The 22821-nt window shown below is 39.9% G+C and overlaps 2 protein-coding genes across 12 annotated transcripts in view; one reads left to right on the top strand and one right to left on the bottom strand.

Moving 5' to 3' along the window:
* NINJ2 (ninjurin 2) overlaps positions 1-22821 on the bottom strand; it is a 303752-nt gene that overhangs the window by 155931 nt on the left and 125000 nt on the right. The window lies entirely within an intron of this gene.
* Positions 1-22821, top strand: part of WNK1 (WNK lysine deficient protein kinase 1) — a 105662-nt gene that overhangs the window by 78018 nt on the left and 4823 nt on the right. For 6 of the 11 annotated variants that reach the window (XM_051633372.1, XM_051633419.1, XM_051633427.1 and 3 more), the window contains 13 exons: positions 1221-1394; positions 2111-2162; positions 2323-2463; positions 2817-4234; positions 6970-7053; positions 11295-11381; positions 11866-11935; positions 13435-13514; positions 14023-14681; positions 15611-15813; positions 17051-17245; positions 18498-18590; positions 21021-21062. In XM_051633372.1, the coding sequence (XP_051489332.1) occupies positions 1221-1394; positions 2111-2162; positions 2323-2463; positions 2817-4234; positions 6970-7053; positions 11295-11381; positions 11866-11935; positions 13435-13514; positions 14023-14681; positions 15611-15813; positions 17051-17245; positions 18498-18590; positions 21021-21062 (3298 nt within the window). The remainder of the gene's footprint in view (positions 1-1220; positions 1395-2110; positions 2163-2322; positions 2464-2816; positions 4235-6969; positions 7054-11294; positions 11382-11865; positions 11936-13434; positions 13515-14022; positions 14682-15610; positions 15814-17050; positions 17246-18497; positions 18591-21020; positions 21063-22821) is intronic. The other 5 variants (XM_051633381.1, XM_051633405.1, XM_051633398.1 and 2 more) reach the window with 5 other exon arrangements.

Here is a 22821-nt window from a genome sequence, read left to right as displayed (position 1 = left end):
CATGGGAGAAATGATCTCTTTGCCAGTATAGATTTTCAAGAAAAGAGAGAGAAACTGGTTCTTGGATGTGTATTTGTATTTTCAGTGCAAACAAGTCAATAACAAAGTGCCAAGAAATATGGAGAGAATACATAGACATCTTTGTCTCATATCTAAAGTAATCCTAGGGAGGAATAAAAGAATATAGTTATTGTAAATACAAAAAAACCCCACAACAACAACAAACCCAACTGAACAAACCCCAAAACAAAAAAGCAACAAAAAAATGCAGATATTTAAAGATGAGTAGAAGCGAAGTAAGTGGACTGTGCATCCAAAATGTAGCCATATAGTTCAAAGTGTGCAATCTTACTTAGACAACTGAATCTGGAACTTTGTGCTCATTGATTTCTTGTTGAATGTTGAGGAAACTTTTGTGAGAGTCTGGTTTCCTTTCAATCAGGATACTGTTAGGCATTTGCTATATGGGTGTTTGTCATTGCTCAGCTTAAAGCACTGAAGGTTTCTTTAACTAGCAAGTAGTCTGCATTATAAAGACTGATCTAAGCACATCATGCTTCTCTTTTCTGTTTCTGAACAGCATCCTAGGAACTTGATGTAAAAATATATTGGGCTTTACCTCTCTGAATGCCAAGTATACTTGTTTAAGCTTGTTTTCTCCAACATAAGCAGCAGAATGTATTTTTAGAAAGCAATACAATGTGTTGAGCCTAGATTGGCTGAACAATCTTCCTCTCCCTGAATAGGGAACATAATTAATAATTGCATTTATGTACTACAGCCAGACTGTGAGTTATTGGTGTGCAGTTTGCATAAACTAGAAGTTCTATATGGCATGGACGGAAAGGAGCACAGAGCACATCTTGCAATAGAGAATTTTCAATCTCTTTAAATACTATAGTTTCCTTTAGATGTGGCTCTTAATGTACATTATGCTGGTTATGAGCACTACAGTAGGATAAGGCTGCTCATTTTAAATTTCACTGTGCTGTGCAAGGATTGAGGTGACAGTTTGAGGAAGTGAAATTGAACATTGTTGCACAGCAAAGAGTAAACCAAGGTAGGTACTTCTGGGCTGGAGATGGTGACACCATTCTTATTTTGTGTATTAGAACAGCAAAGGGAGGACAGACACTAACACCAAAAGTAAATTATGGTTGTTCAATATATAGTTTTGAAATATTTTGTGGAAAGTCATTGTTGCTTTGCTCTCTTTACAGGTGCAGAATGAGTTTATTTTAGCAACTGAGAGAGACTCATTTGTAGAACAGGTACGAGAGATTATTGAGAAAGCAGATGAAATGCTAAGTGAGGATGTAAGTGTGGAGCCAGAAGGTGATCAGGGTTTGGAGAGCATGCAGACAAAAGATGATGGCTTCTTTCCAGGGTCACAGGTATGTAAAGGACAGATTGTTTTAACTATTTTTATTTTCCATTTTGGGTGGTATGGTTTTGTGAGTAGAGCTAGCTAGAAACTGAAACTTTCTTTCAGGAGAAATATCAAAGTTTAAGAATTAAAAAAGAGAGCAAGCTTTTTAATGTGTTCTAATGCTACCAAAACTGCTGAATTTCCAAACAGTCTGCTAAGCAGACAGTCTTAAATGCTGAGGCTTCTTAACTTGGAAGTTACTGTGAGGCAGGACACCAAAACCCCCAGCTCTGTGCTGCTCATTAAACACTAAGGGCCTGGATTCAGGCCTTCCACCCAGTGAACTACTGAAGATTCGATGGCTCAGGTAGAAAACACAGGGTTTGAAACTGGTTGCTGGGAATAAGAAAGGATGACATTTCCTGATTCTCTATCTTGTTTCCACCCAGAAACAGTTTGAAACATCCACTTATCTGTGGAATGTTTAAGGAAATCAGTTGGACTGCCTGTTAACAAGACTGTGTTTAGATCAATTTGCTCTACTGACAGTCACTAAGCTGAGAAACTCCAAAAGCCCTGTAGCTAACACGTAACTGGGCAGAATCCCACTAGTTTGGTAATGGTGCTGGGGTCCAAGGTACTGCTTACCTTAAATGCCCACATTTCAGTAAGCTAGCATTTTAAGAACTATCTTGTGGGTTTGTTTCAGAATAGAACTTTAAATTCTATCTTACTTTACAGAAATTAGAGTTCAAACAGCCAGATCCTACATCTTCCATGCCACAAAGAATAGGTAAGTCTTTTGTGATTTTTTCAACAGTTACCTTTTTCTGTTTCAGCGGATGGGTGCAGCCAGGTTTTTATTTTGTATGATGGAGTGCACATTCCATATTGCAGGTTATGTATTTAGTTACAACCATGTATCACTAAATATCTCACTTCTTTCTGTTTAGGGGTTCCTCCTAGTTCCTTTACCCAGGTTGTCCATTCTGCAGGAAGACGGTTTATTGTCAGCCCTGTCCCTGAGAGTCGGTTAAAAGAACAGGGCTTTTTCACATCTGCTATTCCTGGAGGAAAAGAAACTTCAGATATGGGTAAGTTTTCTAAACTCTTAAAATCAGAATGCTAAGACGTTCATCAAAACAGAGAAGGTAGTTAATTGAACTGTTCCTAAACACTTTTTAAAGTGCTTGAGGAAGTAAGGAACTGTCTGTGCTGGTAAGAAGTGGTTGTAATTTGGGTGATGCTGTGCAGGGTTCTCAGGGGAAAAAAATGTTGATGGGCTGCCTGCAAGACTCTGAAAACTTAATTCTGTCTTTTAATGTAAGCCCAGATTTGTAATTTTTTTTTTATATTGCTGAGAAGTAAATGTGATCTTAGTATAGCAATAGACAATAATACTATAATGAACTTTTCCAGGTGGACTGACATTTTTCTGTTCTTCCAGTTGCTGCATCTCCACTACATGGTCCTGGAATGAATCTTTCCCACTCAGCATCGTCACTGAGCTTGCAGCAAGCTTTCTCTGAAATGGGGCATGCTCAAATGACAGAAGGACCTAGTACAGCTCCTCCAGTGTTCAATCAAACAGTACCACCGTTTCCACCTGCACTTTCTACCATGGCAGGCAGCGGTGCATCTTGTACATCTGTGGCTGCTTCTTCAATGTCTGTTCCCTCCAGCACAGGTGTTTCTCTTCCAGGATCTGTTACTTTGCCTTCAGAAAGTGCAGCTGTTGGAGTTGCACCGAGTGCAAGTGTGCCAAGCTCTGTTTCTCCACCTCCAGCCTCACAATCTGGACAGCAATCAACTGGTGTTGCTTCCAGTGTGAGCGCCCCTGCTTCTTTCTCTTTGCCTACCACATCCCAGCCTGCTCAACCAGTAACTGGAGACATTGCTCCCAGTAACAGCACACCGTCATCTTTGGCTCTGTCATCTACCCAAGTTCCTGGTGTCACTGGTCTTGGTGTTGTTGCACCAGCTGTGACATCTCAGTCTACTCCTCAGATTGTAAGTAGTGTGGCAGCACCACAGACATCTGTTGCTCAGAATGTGGCTTTGCAGCTTCCTCAGCTTAGTAGCAGTGGCTCTGTCCCCAGTCTGGCAGAAACAACTGTTGTGAGTGCTCCACAGTCACTATCTGAGAGTGGGCAGTCTATGGATAAACCACAGCTCTGCAGTGCAGCTGGCTTATCTCTCCCAATCTCTGCACCTTTATCGTCCTCGGTAGCAACAAGTGTATGTGGTTCAGTCACTCAGCCAGCGATACACCCCTTACTTGGCCCATCAGGAATTACATCAACACCCGTCCTACCCCAAATTCCAGGATCAACACCCATGTTGCCCCAGGTTCCCTTACCTGGTGTCTTACCACAACCAGTTACTAACTTGCCTGCAGTACAGCAAACTTTAATACACAGCCAGCCTCAGCCAGCTCCATTACCCAATCAACCTCATATTCACTGTCTGGAGGCTGATGCTGATGCTCAGTCTAAAGCTCCTGGTATTGATGATATAAAGACTCTGGAAGAAAAACTACGGTCCCTTTTCAGTGAACATGGTGGTAACGTGGGAACAGCACATCCATCAGTATCTCTGGAGACGTCGTTGGTAATGGAAACTACAGTTACTCCTGGGGTACCAACCACTGCTGTTGCACCAACTAAACCCCTGACATCCATTAGCACTTGTATACCTCCGAGCAGTTTGCCTCTTGGACCGACTGGCTTGCCAGTGCTGACACCAGCTGCCACTCCTGGGCAAGTGATCACCCCAGTCAGCTATATTTCAGCATCGAGCAGCATTGCAACAGCAGTGGTGAAACCAGGAACCTCTCCTTCAAAGCCCCCTCTTAGCAGGGTGCCGGTAAGAAGTGCAATATTTGTGTGAATTTTTAAGTATTGTTGGAAATGGTCTTCTTGAACAGAATCCCTTTTATAAATCAAAATATTTATTCAGGCAGAGGTGTCTTCATTTAATATTGAAATTTTTACACTCTTATAGTTTTAGCATCCCAAGAGTTGATTTATTTTGTCCATATTGGAAAAAGCATAAGCTCAATTACGTATTTTGTGTCTGAGAGAGCTCTCTAGTGTTGCTGTTAATTTTTCCTACTCCTAAACTACAAAGAGTGTGTTTGGGTTTTTTGAGTTTTTTGTTTTATTTTTTCCAACAGAATTTGAAAGGTTTGCTTTAAATAACTTTTTATCTTGTATGTGATCCCTAGGATGAGATTGGGTGGTTGTATGCTTCACAAAGTAGTCAGGATAGCTTAGCTTTCCTTCTTATCATTAGCCTGCTCCTTGAAGGCAAGAGTGAACCTGACCGAAAGTTGGGAGTGGGTTGGTGTTTTATTGTTTTGCTTTTTTTTTTAAGTCCTCTGCTGCCTAAGTGGTGCCTGGATACTCATTTTTTTTCTTCCAAATATTAGATTTGTGAAAGCAAGCAGAATTTTGAGAAGTTTAGAAGATATCTGGATGTCTGAAAAAAACCCTTATTTAGTTTGTTTATTGAATCTTGCTCTTCAAACACTTTCATAGAGATAGTCATTGCTTACAGTAACAACTGGGGATGTGTTGTGAATGTTGTTACCTAAGCTCACTAACCATAAGTACCAGTATGTACAATCAGACTACTTGTTTTCTTTTAAATGGTTCCCTGTGTTGGGAGACAGTGCATTTCAATATTTTAAATTATTGGTAGTCCTTTCCTTTTCAAAATTAGATGGAAATAGGTTGAAGAAACTTCAGAAACAAACCAAAACCCTTAATACTCAGTTCTTTTTTTTTTTTTTTCCCCTGTAATGTTCTCTTTGACTCACTAACACTTTCTGTTGGTGGTCTTCAGCCAGCCTTGCTATTCACGAGTTTCAGGCCATTTGGATTGTGTCAATGCTCCTAGCATCTCCATTCATTAGTAGTTTTTCCCTTGTACTCTTTGTATTCAAACAGAGTAGAAAATTTCCATCATGGAGGAGCAGGAATATGTGCCAAGGAAGCTGGGAAGGAATCTAGATGTGGAGGCATTCCTTTATGTAGAAATGAAGCTGAGAATTAGAGAAGAGAGAATGTAATAACTGTTACTGGTTCAGGAACAGTAGGAGCAGTTAGAAACCTCCTAACTGCAAACCTGTAATTACAAAGGCTTGGGTTTAAATGTAATAAGTGTTTTTGGGGTTGTTTTTTTCAGTTGTGGGAAAACTACCTCCTCTATGAAGTTTTCACTTATAAATTACTTTGTGTTTTGTTTTTTTTTTTCCCAGGATTTAATTTTAGTTTCACTTTGTGTTGTTTTTGAGCTTTAAGGAGATGGTCGTTTTAGTTTTCTGGGGTTTACTAATCTGTGTGTATGTATTTGTTTATGGCCAGCCTGTTAAACTAGAGAGTTAAATGTGTTCTGACTTGTCTTTGGAATTTATTTAAAGCATATTTTGCCTCTTATGTATAAACTAAATGATTAACTTACCACAGCTTAACAATTGAATGTGCTGCAGAACATGTAACGTCCACATGTATATTCCCAATGCACAAAACAGATCTGGTAATGCAACTTCATGTAGGTCCTGCTGAAACGTTTTTTGAAAGATAAATAGATACAATGGGTATCTCCACCAGGCAGTTGTTACTGCAATTTGAACCATCAGTTAAGCTGTGGTAACTAGAACAAGCTAGAAACTGGTTCTGCTTGTTGAGGACCAGAGTTGACTTTGGCCCAATTACACGTATCCAGCAGTGCTTGCTGTTGTACAAGGGAAGCCAGCTGACCAACTCTTACTCATAAGGCTATTGTGTATTCCTCAAGCTTCTAAGTCATGGTCAAGCCTCAAGATTACAGCTAAGAACAAGAATTGCAAATTGTTTAATGGATCACTTAATTCCTAGAACTTCTCACCTCCCTAACAATGGAAATAACTAACTGGAATGTGCTATTTGACCTGGTGGGAAGGCTTTGATGCCTCCTTCTAACCTTTCCAGTCTCTCTAACATCTTCCACATAACTGGGACTAGTTCCCCCTACCCAATTGCATGGCCTAGTCATCCTCTGTGGGTCATAAACATCCTTCAGGTTCAAAAAAAGTGATGGATCAAGAAATTGGTGTGAGAGGCCTATAAATCTGCTTCTCAATAAGTGGAGACATCCTCAGGCACCAGAGTTCCTGTCCTCAAGTCATATTGCTTGAAACAATTTGTGAGAAGCATGTAGCTTGCTGTTCCTAACAGGCAGTTAACATAGATCTGTTGTAAGGAGACCTGAGTGCATTTTTGCACTCTTCTATGAGTTAAGCTTCATGGAAACATAATTGGGTTTTGGAAGAGTGATTTAAACATTTCTTGCGGAATTTAAAATAACATCCCCCGCTCTGGACACAGCAGTTAGTTTAAACTGGAAATTGTGTCTACTCAAAGATAATCTGGAATAAAAAAATAAAAGCAAACAACTTTCCCTAAAATCCCTACAGACTCTATGCTAACTCTCCAGAAAGGAACTCTACAGAAAAAAACATGGAAGCTTCTGTTGTATGACATGACTGACTGTAGCTTGGTATCTGATCCTTCTGTTCCATGTCTGATGGACTCGCGTTTCCTGTTCGTTATCCATAGGTGCTACCAGTAGGTTCTGAACTTCCGGCTGGCACTCCATCCAGTGAGCCGCTGCCACCTTTTCCAGGACCTTCACTAACTCAGGTGCTACATGACTGGGCAGATTTTATCTGCTTCTTTTCCTTTCAAAGAGCATGTTTCTATTAAACTTTCAATTGCATGTTATTAATGCCTTTGTTTTTCTTTTCTTTTGACTGAGTAACCCCCTTTGTGTAACTGTATCGATGGCCAGAGTCACTTCAGCAATGGGTATCTAGCTTGCCCTTCAGGATGCTGTGCCCAGTGTCTGAAGCACAGGAATAGTTAATCAGGCTGAGAGTTTTTTAGTGTGTTGACCTGAACTTTAGGGGTGTTTTTTTGTTTGTTTTTAACAAAAGGTAACACAGGTGAGTGTGTGCATAAACTTAAACTTATTTTCTTCTTGAAAATGGTATAGTAGCAAAATTAGAGCTGTATGTACTGCAATTACACATTAATGAAAATGTGAAATAGCTGTTCTTGTGAATTCTAGGTGGTTTTTTTTTTTGTTCCCCCCCACTTATTACTAGACTGATGTCACTAGGCTTTCAGATTTGCAAAAGGTCGGAAGCACCTGATCATCATGAGTTGAAATGTAATGGTGGCTTCCCTTGCTCAGGTTCTGGCCTTGTATGCATAGTTAGCTTGGTTATCTTGTATGTAAATGGGACAGGTCTTTGGCTCAAGGTCACAAAGATTAAATTTGTCTTCACTTTTGCTTAAAAAATAGGCCCCCCCCATGTTAAGGCACAACTGTTTTATGGATCTTGTAAATACTATGTGATTAAATATAACATAGGAACACTACACTTCAATAAGCAAAGAAAAGCTGAAAAAATAACTGAACAAAACCCATATGATAGAGTTGTGCTACTTTGGAAAGAAGTCTGTGAATAAACACGAAGATGTCTTTATAGAAAGTTATATTGAAGTACACTTGGCACAGAATTATCATCCCCATGGTATATTAAAACCTGTAAAGAAGTTATGAATCAAGTAGGTACCTAGTGGTGCCTGCTTAAGGTTCAGAGTAATTTTGTCTTCAATGTAGTGTTTTCTGTGTACATGTGCTTCCTACAGTGTTAACACCTTGTACCTGTGGCTTAAGTCCCCAATGTATAGTCTTAGAATATGTGTCCAAAAGCTACACTTGAATTGGAGTCTGGCTTTTTGTAGAAATGAACTATTCACCTAAGTCTTAAATGTAATTTTAAAGTAATTATAATTAGTTACAGAATGAAAGTTAGTACAATGCTTATATTAGGGTTATGGCCTGATTTTTTTGTTTTGTTTTTCTTGACCACTGAGAATTTTAGTGCAGACTGAGCTGATCTTGGTGAAATTTTCTCCATAACACTGGTAGTATTCTGCCATTCATCTCTTGCAACTGAGCTCTTAAATTCAGGGAACTTAAAATAAACTTCAAAACTCTTTATAGTTCTTTAGAAGCTATTCCTTTTTTGGGATTTACAGTAGCTTGATGAGAAGTTCTGTCTGGAAGAATTTAGGTTTTCTGGCATACAAAGGAATAGTGTTAGAAAATTGCAAATCTAAACTGTGCTAAGGCAACTTGGTTAATGAGCTGTCATGACTCATTCTACAGCTAAAACTGTTAAATCTGGGTTACATTTATTAGGGTACTAATCTTCAAAGATACTGTTGGAATAGTATTTTCATTTCTGTCTTTCAAATGTGGGAACCACGGCTGTGGCTCTAAAGACAGGAGTTGAGAAGCAGGGCATGTTAGCTGTTTTTGTATACCTTTATGTTGGTTATGTCATGAACAATCATGTCATAACCCTTTTAAAGTTTTCCAGGTTTTTTCCTCCAGTGCTGTCTATGCAGAAGCTCTGTCTTTATTCAGCGTTTTTTCTAGTTGTCCCAGTAAGTGTCATTATTTTGTGAAGCAAATGCAAATCAGTGACCTTAATCAAGGAGTCATTGCAGATGGCCTCTGTGTCCGGAACTGCTTCTTTGTTGCCTCTTCTTTTTCCTTAAAAGATATTTAAATATTTTGTAAGCAATGAAAATCAATCCACTACTTGAAAAGTATTATTTGGTGTGAAAAGGCAGAAACTTAGACTCTTTAGGTAAGAAAACTATGAAAGTGAATGTATGTCTCTTGAAACCTATCATGGAAAAGGAGTGGTGCTGCATTTGGTTTTAGGCAGCTTCTTTCTGGCTGGCTGAATGAGGAACATGTTCCTGCCCTGTGAGTGATCAGGAAATGGGTGTCTTCTACCTCCAAACAGAGCAAGAAGCAGAATGACTTATGTAGAGCTGTAAGATGATAGTATCAGCAAGCAACACTTCCTTTTCCACTGGCTCCTGGAGCCAAAAGCTGGTTTATGCCTTTTAGCCAGTTCTTTGTGAAGCATGGTTTCCCTGAAAAGGAGACAATTTGGTGATAATTCTTATCTGTGTTCTTACCATGAGCAAGGGTAGCAAAAGAATCTGAAGGCAGCGGGTTAAAATTAGTCACACCAAGTTCATCGTATTTTTATTGTCATTGCTTGGAACGGGGTGTATTACTAATGTTTTCCTCCAAACTCAAAGCATTTGTAACCACGTAGGTGACTCAGGCCACTGTACCACTGCAAAAGGTTTCTTCCTGTTTGTCATAGGTATTTCTGGCAGGATTTGTGATATGGAAGAGGCACAAATATAGATCCCTTCCTGCTTGTTCTTTGCAAACAGCTTACCTAATTTAACTTCTCATTTGAACTCTAAAGCCTGTCTAGGAGTGAGACAAAATTGGAGGAGACCAACTGGATCAAATCTAATTGACTGTTAAGAGCATTTGCTGCTGTCACATAGTACTATCTGGAAAATTACTGGCTTGTCTTAAAGTAGATAGGGCTGCCCTCCTTGCTGCTTCCAGTAGCTCATTACACAACTGGTGTTTTCTTTCCTGAGTACCAGACTTCTAATTTGCAGACAAAGTACGTCACATCTCAAGACCAGTTTTGGACAGCTTGTTCCTTAGTCTTAAACACCTGTTCTGTTTATTCCTTAATTACTTTAAAAAGTATATTTGGATTAATTTTTCAAGCTTCATTTTGGCACCCTATTTCCTGATCATACTGTTATCTCAGCCCTTTTTTTACTTGAAGCAAAATATCTTGTAAGCACAGGGTGATGAGAATTGTACAGCAGTTCAGGTGAAATGTCATCTTTATTTTACAATATTACTGAATTCTATTAGCTCACTTGTCTGCTAAGCATTTGAATTTCTGAACGGAGTCATAGATGTCTGCTTAATCTTGTGCTTTTAAAAAAATTTTTGATGAAATTGATATGGGGTTTATTGTTCTTAGTTTTTTTGGCTGTGTTTTGAAATCCACAATGCAGGAAAAATCATCCTGGCAACCTGTTGAAAGCATCTTTATGCTATTGTGTACCTCTTAACTTAGTGTCTTGAAAATAGAAGGTGATGTTATGTTGCCATGACCTCAGCTTCATTTGTGAAACAGATCCAGCTTTTTTATATAAAAGACTTGGAAAGATTAATGATGCTGAAGTTGGGATGGAAATTTTTACTCCATTGAACTGTAACTTAGTGATATTTGCCAACACTTTCTTCTTCCATATGTATCTTATGGGTACGGCCTTAATGATTTTTGAGTGAATCTGAATTTTCCTTATCTTAAGATATTTTAAGATAATTGTTATTCTCTTCCCCTCCTCAAATCAAGTGGCCAAATTTGAAAAACATCTTGGATGCCAGCTCTTAACAGCTGCAGTCTCTGTAGTAAGCTTACTTGAGAGAGATCTGCCCTTCTCTCTTCCTTCCTCCTCTTCCAGTCAATCCATCCAGATAGCTTCTTAGAGGAAACTTAAAAAAAATGGTGAGGTGTTTTTTTTTTTTAAACTTGACTTATCATCAATCTTCATGATTGCTTTTGAAATTATGGGCATATTTTTTAATTTTTCTGTGGCCTGTTTTTTTTGTAATTGATTTTTCAAGATTTTAGATAGATAATACAATTTATGTCCGTTATCCTCAGACCAAAAAAAGTAAAATTTGTACCAATCTTTGCTGAGTTATTGAAGGGATTGCAAATTTCATGCTCACATCAGGGAGAAGTTCCAATTAATGCTTCTTTTCTGTATTTTACCACGTGTTTTTAAAATTGTTTCTAGTCTTACTGTGCTAGACATGTTAAATGTAAATGTGTAGGAAGGGAACATGATAGAAATATGGAATCTGTACTTACTGCTTTCAATTTAGTATTAAATATAGCTGTCTCTCAAATGTGATGTATTTCTCCTGAGCTGGGACATCTGTTTACTCTTTCCTTTCTCAGTCCCAACAGCCACTGGAAGATCTGGATGCTCAGCTGAGAAGAACCCTTAGTCCAGAGACAGTTCCAGTGACATCTGCTCCTGCCTGTGTATGTTTGCAATGTTGGCAGTTTCGTAGTCTTGAAAAACTTTGGTGTTTTCTGAAGGTTGTGCTCTTGGGTTACTGCCTTTAATATCACTACACCAGTCTTTAAAGTTCTAAAAATAAAAAGTCATCTTCCAGTTCGTGGTATTCAACCAAAACAGGAAAACTGTGTGTTGCAATAGATTATGTGGTTTCTGAGGCTGGTTTTGGTATTAGTTCTTAATTTAGTTTTTCTGGTGATGTCATTGATGTCACCAAAGTAGAAGGGGAAGTGACTATGGAATAAGGAGAAAGAGCACTAAACAAGAAGTATGTGATAAGTCAGTCTCAATCTAGGAGGGATATTTAAGTGGGAATCTGAAACTTTGAAAGACGATAATAATATGTTTCAATACAAAATGAAGATAATGATTGACATTGTGATCTTCAATCAAACTACCAGTTCTTTTAACTTAATTTTATTCTGTTTTTCCACCTTGAACCTGTAGTCTGTGCCCTCAGTAGCGTCTACAACGGTTACCGGGCTGGTGTCCACAGCAACTCAGTCTCTGAAGGATGGTAAGACAGCCTTGATTATTTTAGATGGTTTGTCAGCATGGAGATAAAATCCAAAATTGAACAGACTAACAACTTAGAAGGATATTGCCTTTTTTATTAAGTCATGTAATAGCAATGCCTTAAGGATTGTGTAAGTTTTTAGTAGCTAGGCTGAATTTTTTTACTGTAGGTCAGGGGAACAATATATACATCTATTATAGTAACTCATTTAAGATATAAAGCTGTCCAGAATCCTAAGTTAAGACTTGCAAAGGACCTCCAGTATGTTGCTAAGGTACAGCTTCAGGATTTGAAGGAACTGTTTTCTGTCTTGTGTTACATTCTTGGCAAGAACAGCAAGACTTCTCATTTTGCATCATTGTATGCGTCATTCTGTATGTAGGTTACCTCTTCCTAAGCTAAGTGTTTCCTTTCTGTGCAAAATGGAGAAATGAAGGTTAAACAACTAAAAAGTTGTAGTAGGAAAACCAGATTATCTTCTGGTTGCTTTAGAACAATTTAAGATTGGCAGGATGATCAGCAATTGAAGTCTGAATGTTCAATGATTTTCAAATCTACATGAGTCCAGTTGTTGGGAGGGATCAGGAACCCCAGCAGCTTTCAAAATAGTCTGAGACTTTCCTGTCAGTATTCCCGTAATTGTTTTAATTTTAAAACAATCTTCCATTTTTAAAAGAAACTGTTAATGCGGTACTAGGATTATTTCTGAACTATCTAGCAAACATTTAACTTGCATGTGCCTCTAAAGTTTAGTGACAAACCTTCAACAGCTAATAAAACCAGTAGGCAAAACAAAATATTCCCATTTTATTATGTTGGTAGTAAGTTATACCATAGAACTCTTTTGTCTGCTAGAAAATGAGTTGGTTTTTGTCAAAGTTTAGCAGGTAAAAGTAAACAAAATTGTAAGTTGCTTAATAAACAAAGCAAGCTGTCCAATAGAACTGATTTAAAAATAGAACGTAATTTCTCAGCTTTGTAATGTTACACTGTCAGTGTATACAACAACAAAAGTAGAGCTGACACCCAAGGATCCAGCTTTGAAAGCTTCATCTAGACTGTTTTGAGTAAATGTGGTTTATAGCATATCTTCAGTTTTACCACTTTTCTGTTAATAAATTGTTCCCAGCATTTGTGAAATTTAGTCAATGTGGGTATTGAATTAAAGTAAGCTTTTTTCTTACATAGATTTTAGTTCTGTCTTTTACTCTTTGGCTGTGTCTCATTCCTGTTTGAAATAAGTTGTGCTTGGTTTTTTTTACTGCTGTCTAAAAGTATGCTTTTAGCCAGTACACTATACAGGGAAACCTTATAGAAAAATACTTCAATATTGCAGTTTGGTATTCTGTGTGGTAAAGCTGAAAAAGATCAGGTTCCATGAACCAAAGGCCTGCTAGGAGTTAACTGGTAGTTGAGTTTGAAGTAGATAAAAATACGTGGTTGGAGTTTAAATAATTTGTTGATCCTTTTCTACTTAATCCCGTTCTCCTTTTCCTTAGGTTCAGCATCATGTGGTGGAGAGAGCACTACTATGGCTACCACAGCAGGAGCCAGCATTCTTAAGATGGGAAGGTTTCAGGTAGGAGATGTTAAACTGATTTGGTTTTTGATATAGGATCTTTGCTGAGAAGTTCTTGCATGGTACCAGCTCAGTGTGCCTCATGGTGGGTTTTCTATCACAAAAACATGTCCCTGTTAAGCCCAGGAATGCAGGGCTTTGTGCAGGTGCTGGTTTCATTCAGGGCAGAGATTGCACTAGGTAATGCAGATCTAGAATTGTGAATACAGCATTTCATCCTGTCAGGCCTTAGCTGTCTAACTGTTGGCCTTGCTCTTTAATGCTTGAATGTTCACTGTATTATGTCCTGTGTGTGATAGAAGTCTCCTCTGAATCTGCTGGGTTTCTGGGAATTAATCCTTCAGATTGCTTACAGGTACTGTTTTACTTGGTGTGTTACTTGGAGGGAAGCTGTAGCTTGCTTTGTGGCATAGCAAGGAAAGGAGTTTATTTTGCCCTCTGAGACACATGTTAAGGTAAATAAAAGCATTACGTTAAGGAAGTCTGCATGATTGCATTTCTATTCTAGGTATCTGTGACAGTGGATGATGTGCTAAAAGAGGGTGAAAGACCTGAAATGAAGCCAGTGCAATTTGAAACCACCTCCACTGATTCTTCACCTCTTTCTGGCAGTAGCCCAGAGAGTACGCTGGTAAAGCAGGCTGACAGTCAGAAAAGTGAGGCTGTCGCTGACTCCTCCTTGGATGTGGTAGATGGCATTCCTCAGACAGTTCCTGTGCTGCAATTGCCAGGAGATGTTGGTCAGCCTACTAAGGTCGGGCGCTTCCAGGTAACAACAACAACAGATCAAGTGGGGCGCTTTTCGGTGTCAAAGACTCAGGATGAGGTCACCTGTGCAGAGAAAGAGCCAATGACTCTTCCTCTCTCTGTGGACTTGGAACAAGTTGCTTCTTCAGCTGCAGCTCCGAAGAAAGAGTTGGAGTCAAGGCAGTCCCCACAAATGAATGGTCCGTCCTCTGAACCGGAGGCCGCCTTCTTAAGCGGGATGGCTAAGGATTTGGATGATGGCTCAGGGAGCCCAGACTCCTTCCAGCCCCTGGGGTCCAAGATCAGCCTCCCTGTGCAGAGCCTTAGCAACTCATTCAACTCTTCCTACATGAGCAGCGACAATGAGTCGGATATTGAAGATGAAGACTTGAAATTGGAACTCCGTCGGTTACGGGAGAAGTAAGGCTTTTTTCCTTGTGTAGGGGTTGTGTAGGGAGTATATGTAACAGAGGCTTAGCATGGATTTCTCTTCATCTGGACTTTACTTTTCAAAAGGAAAAGTGTTAACTTCTTTTAAGAGACTAAACCTTTGCTAAGTGTCGGGATCCATTCTCTGTTTATGAGCAAAGTAAGATTCTTTGGTGGGGATAGTAGTATGTAATAATTCCCAAAAAGTATATACATGTTTGCTGTTCTTAATTTTCTAACCTGCAAACTTGTTGCCTGTGTTTAAATGTAGATTGATTGCAACATTCTTGATAAAACTGCAGATGTATAGAAGCTTTGTGCGTTTCACAGAAATGTAGTTAGTGACAATAGTGGTGTCTCATTTGAAAATGAAACAACTCTGCATTTCTAGTGATTATCCTTTCCCTAAGAATCCCTGTTGGCTCAGAAAAAAAAGTCAAGCAGTGAGACTATTTATATTGAAAGCTAAACTTTTTTTAGAGCAGCTGGCAATTCTAAGGCCTGTGTAGGCAACTGTTCTGAAAAAACTGAGGCAATACAAATGTAGAAGTCACCAAGGCTGTATATCTCAGAAAATGAGTAATCTAGCTATTCTTGTAGCATTTTAATGCTGCGTGATTTGATTTTCTACAGTAGGTATATATTTTGTTTGTACTTAAGTTTATCCTGGCTTTACAATTATGGCATGGGGAACTTCTTGTTGGAATTCTAGCCAGGTTTAGAGCACAATGGTCAGTGGCAAGTGTTCTGCCATGTGCCGTCAGCAGTTATTTGTGGAAAGTAATTATTTCCTCTGTTCTTAAATGTTAATGTGAGTTTGACTCAAGAAGCTGGTCAAGCTTGACTGGAGGGGAGGGATTGTAAGCATGCATGTATATGCACACAATTTTTGTAAGTCATCCTCTTTTGTAACTTGTTAGGCACCTTAAAGAGATCCAGGAGCTGCAGAGTCGCCAGAAGCAGGAGATTGAGTCACTGTACATGAAATTGGGAAAGGCCCCCCCTGCAGTAATTATTCCCCCAGCTGCACCCCTTTCAGGAAGGAGGAGACGACCTACTAAAGGAAAAAGCAGCAAGTCCAGTCGTAGCAGCTCCCAGGGAAATAAGAGCCCTCAGCTATCAGGTAAGGCTTTCTCAAATGTTTTGAGTAGACAAAACAAACAAGGTACCATCTCTCATTCTTAGATCTATGTCTGTTTTGTCTTTTGAGGGGGGTGGGAGGAGTGTGTGTCCCAGTTCCTCCACTGCCACCTGGATTACTAGATCATGTTTGAAAGTGCTTTTTCTAATTATTAGTCTTGCTTGTGATATTTGCAGTCTATGGAAAGATACTGATACGTGGTTCTATAAGAGCAGTTTTAACAGTTGTGATTTGTATTCTGTAGAGATTAGTCACAGGGCTCTAACTAGGATGATTGGGAAATCTCCTTTCTGAGGTTAAAACCATAAATTTACAGGGAAAGCTTTTATTTAAGCTAAATTGTTCACCTTGGCTCCTGAAACTGGTTTTGCAGAATAGAGCTGGTCTTTTCCATCATCCTTAGTCTCTTTTCTTTCTACTTTAGTAGCACTTAAGCATGGTATTACAAGTGTCCTTACAGTTCAGAAACTTAGCCACACTTGATGGAAGTTAAAGTAGTGATTTTTTTTAAATGGAGTTTCAATTTTTTTGTACTTACAAACTGAGAAACAGTATCAATTGTCAAGACTTCTTTTCTTACTAAAATAATTTTTAAAACAAGCGGAACTCAGAAAAAGAGTTCTGTTCACTGTTTGAATTACATGGTTGTCAGATGCTTGCTGGATAATTGTGTCTCAAATTCTGCAGCATTGAGTAAGCAGTATTGGAGGGGTGGCACTATGAGCAGAATGATTTGTTTCTGCTTCCTGCCTGTTCACTTTAGTAATCCCATGTCATACTGCAATATCTGCATCCAGTCACCCTGGCTGCTGACTTCTGTTTTGTTATATGATAAGGCCTAAGTGTAGGCATGTGACAGTAAGCTAATACAGAGTTGCCTTAAAACTTAAATAAATAAGAATTTTTCTAATCTTACTGCTTTCTTAGAAGCTGGAGTAGTTCCCTCCCCCTGTGTGCCTCTCTCTTGCCAGGATTGCCATGCTTGGCAAGGGGATGGTGTCCTTTTCCCCACCACCATGGCATTTTTTCCTCTATCACTGCTGTAATGGCTCAGCGGATCATTTGAGTCACTTGGTAGCAACTTCACTCCCTAGTAAATGTCCTAGTCAAACTTTCCTTTGGTTTTTCTCCTGTCCCTTGGGAACAATGACAGAAGCTTGGAAAATGATGTGGGGAAACTGAGACGATGAATGTCTTCTTGCCTTCCTTCTTCCTCTAGGCAATCTGTCAGCTCAAAGTGCACCATCGGTCTTGCCCCCACAGCAGACTCTTCACCCTCCTGGCGGTGTGCCAGAGACTGGGCAGAACCATTTGTTACAGCCCCTCAAACCTTCACCTTCTAGCGAAAATCTCTACTCTGCCTTTACCAGTGATGGTGCTCTTTCGGTACCAAGCCTTTCTGCACCAGGCCAAGGTAAGACTTTAATAGGAATTAGTGTTCAACCTTGCACCTTTCTTAGTGGGGAACAAACTGTCAGCTTGATGACCCTTGATTTTTTTAATGCATAGCATAAAGTAGATGGGTAGGCTCTAGCCTGTCTTTACAGGCTGATACGGGTGGGGTTTTTTATGACATTTCTACCTTCTCAGATAGATGAAGTGTGTTGGGGTTGTTGAAGTAATGAATATATAGCACATGGGGCTGTCTACTGTAATGAAAGCACCAAGGAGAACACAAGAGTGCATTATGCTGGTGGCAAGCAATGTTATCCTGACCTGAGGGATAGGCATTGACTAAAAGGATGAGGAGACAGATGAGAATGAGGAGTCGGAAATGTCAAGTGAGAGTCAGGATGGGGCAGAGCGGCTTTGTTGCTAACAGATGATTGAAATGGTAGGAAATTTTTGAAGACTCAGAGTCCTTTTAGACTTCCATGCTGCTTTGGCTCTTTCTGTTGATGGAATTTTTAACAATAAAATAAAGAAAATGCTCAAGTTCTGCAATTGTGAGTTTTAAATAATTATCTTGGAAGGAAGAGTTAGTGCAGGAGGATGGAATGGTTGGAATAATATATTGTTAATTCACTCAAATTGTGGATTGTTTGTTATTAGTCTGTTAACTAATTTCTCAGACACAGCTCTGATTGATTTGGTAAGGAGGACTTTTCTGCTGCCAGTCAGTAAGGGGATGATAGCTTGATTCCTTTACTTTTCCAAACTTAGCAGTTTGAGGTTTTTTTCCCTTGAACAACATCTTTTTAAAAAGATTTACCATACATAGACTGATTCTATACATCAATTCTAATGCCTGTTTTTGCTGAAATTGGAATACAGACAGAAAATGGAAACAGGCTTTTTGGAAGAATTTTCTGTAAGTGTTTTTTTGGAGCTACTTTATTAATCTCCCTGTATATAGAGTTGCAGAATACCTTTTAGTATTAGATACTTTTGCCAGGATTTGGCTTTGCTGCGGATTGCAGCCGCATTGTTGGGTTGTGTACTGGAGAGTAACACGGCAAACTGGGCCTAATGTCTGGAGGTGTTGGAAGGAGTCTCTTCTCTCCGTATATCGTCTACATACTCTTTGGTCCACACTTGGAGGCTTATTCTTGTGTGTCATGTGAATGCATTTCACCCTTCCAACCTCAAGTTGCTAACATCTTGTAGTGGTGTTCTGTCTCTTCTCCTCTCCTTTCTCTGTTCTTCCTGTTTTTGTTTTCTCACAGGCTGTGCGAAGTTTAACTGTGCATCTGAGAGAGTGACGTTCAAGCCTGGTGGCAGGAGGACACGATTTCTGAGTACGCCCTGCTTGGCTCTTTGTGTGTAACACCTTTTCTCCTTCCTTGTCTGTTTTTTGTTTTGTCTTTTCGTTTTGGTTTTTTTTGTTTGGGTTTTTTGTTTGTTTGGTTGGTTTTGGTTTTTTTCTGCTGCTTGGATCTGTTTCATGCAGCCCATTCTCACCTGCCACCTTGTATTCCCTTCCATCCCATGGCTCAATTGAGCTGCTCTTAGCACACCTTTAGAAGTTTGGGTTCTCCTGTTAGGTATTCTCTGTTATAAAACTCAAAATAGCAAGCACTTATTTTCTCTAAGCTTTTGGTGGAAACTTTTTCAGGACAGTTCAGTGAAATGACAGAAACTGGGGACAGCTGGCAAGTCATGGGTGCATGGGCATTTTCTTTTGGCCCATTTCTTTTGGTAATTTCTTTAGCAATTATGCTTCAGCAAATGTTAGTTGACAGCAGGCTTGGAGGGGAGGTAGTCTTTCTAGTGGAGCCGCAAGGAAGATTTGTTTTCCAAATTATTCCTTTATTGACACTACTGTAGCTGCTGGGGCAAATATGTTGACTTCCTCCAGCAGTAGGCTTGCTGTGCAAGTTGGATGTGTTTTAGCATGTTCTCAGCAGTATTGGTGATGACAGTGCAGAGCATTGATGCCACCTGTAGGCAGTTAATATTGTGTTCTTATATTCACTAGCATCTGGGTAGCCGAAGATAGAAGTGCTGAGGGTTTTAAAACTACTTGGAGAATGTTTTCAGGCAAACTCAAAAGATTCTAGCCTACTGATGAGCCCAGGTTTAGAAGTTTTTACTGTGAATTTGAGATATGCTACATATGCAACAAATAGCTGTAAAGGTGGGTAAGCAGACATCTTAAAACGTGCTGTCAGTCCTTGTGAGTTACCTTGCAGCCCTTTTCAAAACCTGTTCATTAGGCCAGACTTACAAGAGAGCCTCAAACTTCTGATGTGATTGAAATAATGATACGCTTGAGCTGAGGCTGCTGATGTGATGCTGGTGTGATGCTTTTTATTGGGAGTGTTGCAAAATCTCCCGTGCTGCTTCTGCAGGCCAGACTCCTTACATGTCGGACATTTATTTCCTACCCTCTGGAGTGACTTGATGTGAGAAAGCTTGAAGTGCTGGCAAGATACCTTCAGCTGCCACACTGCATGACAGGACCATGCATCTGTAACATCTGTCTCGCTGCAGTTGGCAGTAGCACAGCTGAGCCAGAGAATTGTGTGCAGGAGCTTGGTCTGGCCTTGTGCAGAGACAGCTGCAATGCAACCTGCTCCATCCTCTGAGGAGGGGAGTGTGTCAGAGGGAGGGAACATTTTTGGTTTTTCTCCTGGCTGTTCAGATTTGCAATGATACCTCTATCCCGCTTAATTTGATTTGGGGATATAAATACTAATATTGCTTAATTTTTCAAATTGAGCAGCTTTAAATGTTTTCTAGGTATATTAATGTGCAGATGTGCACTGACATCTGCAGTCTCAAGATATATGGCTCCTTTCTTGGAAGAAGTTAAATTCTTACCAAAGCTAACTCTTTAAAATCATCTTTAGGCTGGCCTGTCCTTTTTTTTTCAAGGGGTAGGGAATATAAAGAACAGCCATTCGATTTCTAGAATTGACAATGACCTAAATATGAGAGTATCATTTCCTTGTAAGGCCTTGGCTTGCTGCAAATTGACCATCATCTGGCTGTAAGAGTACTTTGGCATGTGTATCTTTTTCTTATGGGTCCAGTGCTAAGGGAAGCAGATTCCTTTTGAAAAGCCTGTTGTAGCTGTCCTGTAAAAGCAGAGAGTACCTGGCATGGCACAGCTTGGCCTGGCACTTGGCTTGTTGCAGGTTGCTTGCTTCCTGGAGTCTTGTCCTTGAAATGCTGATGCAGACTGTTGTGGAGATTAACAACTGGAGAAGATGCTGGGTTAGAATCAGGGGTATTGAAAAAAGAGTGCAGTGATTGATGCTTTTAACTGTGCAGCTGGAGAAACAGTGTGGTACAGCTTGGCAGGGAGTGTCTGAGCTGTTTCATGGATCTGAGAAAACAGGGTGACAAACTAAAAGCACTTGACCTGTGCAATAAATTTTTCTCATTTTGTAAGCTGGTCAAACTTCAGTAGATGTAAAATGCTTCCTGACAAAATGGAAGATGTACCTACTTTTCCTTTTGTGATAACAGCCAGTTGAGACAGTAATGTCTCCTGACATTTTTCACTATGGTTTGGGAATTCTGAAGAATAAATGTGGGAGGCTGAGCCTCTTCTCTTTCTGAAAGTCCCATGGATTCAACTGTCAGACCAGCCTTTGGGTTTTTCCTAGAATGTCCCAGTAGTGACTACAAGAGCCCTGCCTTGCTGTATCCTCTGTTTCTCATCAAGCTTTTTGTACTGATTGCTGATACTAAACATTTCTCACTGTTTATCTTTAACAAATTACTCTCTCTTTGTGCTTCAGGGAAGATGGTGAAAAAAGTCTGTCCTTGCAACCAGCTCTGTAGTAATTATCTTATTTCTGTTATCTCCGATTCCTGATTGTAAAGCTATTCATCAGCTTTTTCTGGTCACTGAAGCCTTACCTCCCTGACTCTGTCTCCAGCACATCTGTCTGTCAATGTCCCTCTAATGTGTCCTCTGTCATTAGTATATTGAATAGTCTGGCTATTATTCTTGCAGACAAGTGGAGGCAGGCAGAACTGCACCTTCACTATGGAACTCTTTGCTAACAAGAGCAAATTGAGCATCAGGGTCAGTTGCTCGCTCTAATGTGTGCTGGAATTGTACCTCTGAGCAGCTGGTTTGTTTATAGACCTGATGGGGCTTGCCACCTCAGTGATGGATCCAATTGCAGACACTCCTTCAACATTTCAAAGAGTAAGAGTAAGCCATTAGTGCTCTCCAGTGTGTCTCCTAAAGCAAGAGATGTTTAGAAAAGCCCATGTGTGCTCATGTAATTTAAGATTGTTTCAAAGGTGTCTTCTGACTCTTAGTTTATTGGTGGGGAAAATAAAAGGGCAGAGTGAAGGCATTATAGGTAGCAGGCTGCAGAAAAAAAGCCTGTTTCTCTTCAGATCCTTCATGTCAGAGCAGAACTGGGGACGGCTGCTGTGACCGAGCAGGAATGTGGGGGGTTGTTTCCATTGAATGCTACAAGTTGAAGCACTTCCTCTTCAGACTCTTCTGAATGGCAGTTTCTGCGGGCAGTGACTACTTCAGAAATAAAATGTGAAATTCTTGAAGCAATTTTTTAAATTGACACTAGGTGTGAGCTTTAGTAATTGTATAGCTCACCTATAATGGTGCAGGCTGGTCTGCATCCTAGACCTGAGATAGGAGCTCTTTAGCAAAATCACTTTTGGAGACAAAGCTTTCACATCCTCCTGCCTTTTCCACTCTGAACTATAATCCAATCCTTTTCAAACACTCAAACTTTCATAAAAGATGATCTTCAGATGAGTGCACTCTAATATATATATAGCCTAATTCATTCTTTCCCTTCTGTGACCTGAGGAAGCTTCCCAGCATAAATCCAGGATCCTAGGTTGTAAGCTGTGTGGTTTCTGATTTAAGTGGAAATGTGAAATACTGAAAGCAGATACTGGCCATTGTGAAGAGGATGAGAGCAAGTGTGTCAATCCCTGCATGAACCCTCATGATGGAATGTGATTATCACTGGTTTTGACAGCTCCCCCCACGTACCTCTTTGTTGCTTCTGCCTCATTTGTCCTTAATTTTGCCTTTCACATCATTGCTCATACTAAATAACTATTCTGAGCCCTTTCCACGTGATGCACGCGTAAGATTCTTGTTATTTTGCAGTATTCTCCTTGCCACCTTATAGCGTGTTCCTGTTACTCCTCTCTGAGCTGCAATTGCACTCCCTCATCAGGGAACTTTATTCTTTCCTTTTTTGTGCTGTTGCATGTGTCTGCCTGCCTGTAACAACTGCTGCCCCACCAGTGGGCACCCAGACCGGGAGCCACTTTCATGCTTGAGCTGGAACTGGTGGGAGGGATGTGTATCCTTTCTTCCTCAGCACTTCTAGAGGCAGTAACACTTTGCTTATTTGTCCTGCATAGTAAGTACATCACCTTCCTAATTCACTCCTCAATATGAAACATTCCTGCAGGGATTTGGAGCCAGTTCTTTCTTTGATACGGTGGTTGCAAGGAATATGAAGTAGCTGTCAGGCAAGAGACAGCAACTCCATCATTTGGCTTTTGTAATAGAAAGATGATTTTCATTGCTGGCATTTTTGA

Source organism: Apus apus, chromosome 1, assembly GCF_020740795.1.
Source record: "Apus apus isolate bApuApu2 chromosome 1, bApuApu2.pri.cur, whole genome shotgun sequence".
NCBI classification, from domain to species: Eukaryota; Metazoa; Chordata; class Aves; order Apodiformes; family Apodidae; genus Apus; species Apus apus.
Note: the sequence above shows the minus strand (reverse complement) of the source record. Positions and strands in the feature narration are given on the sequence as shown.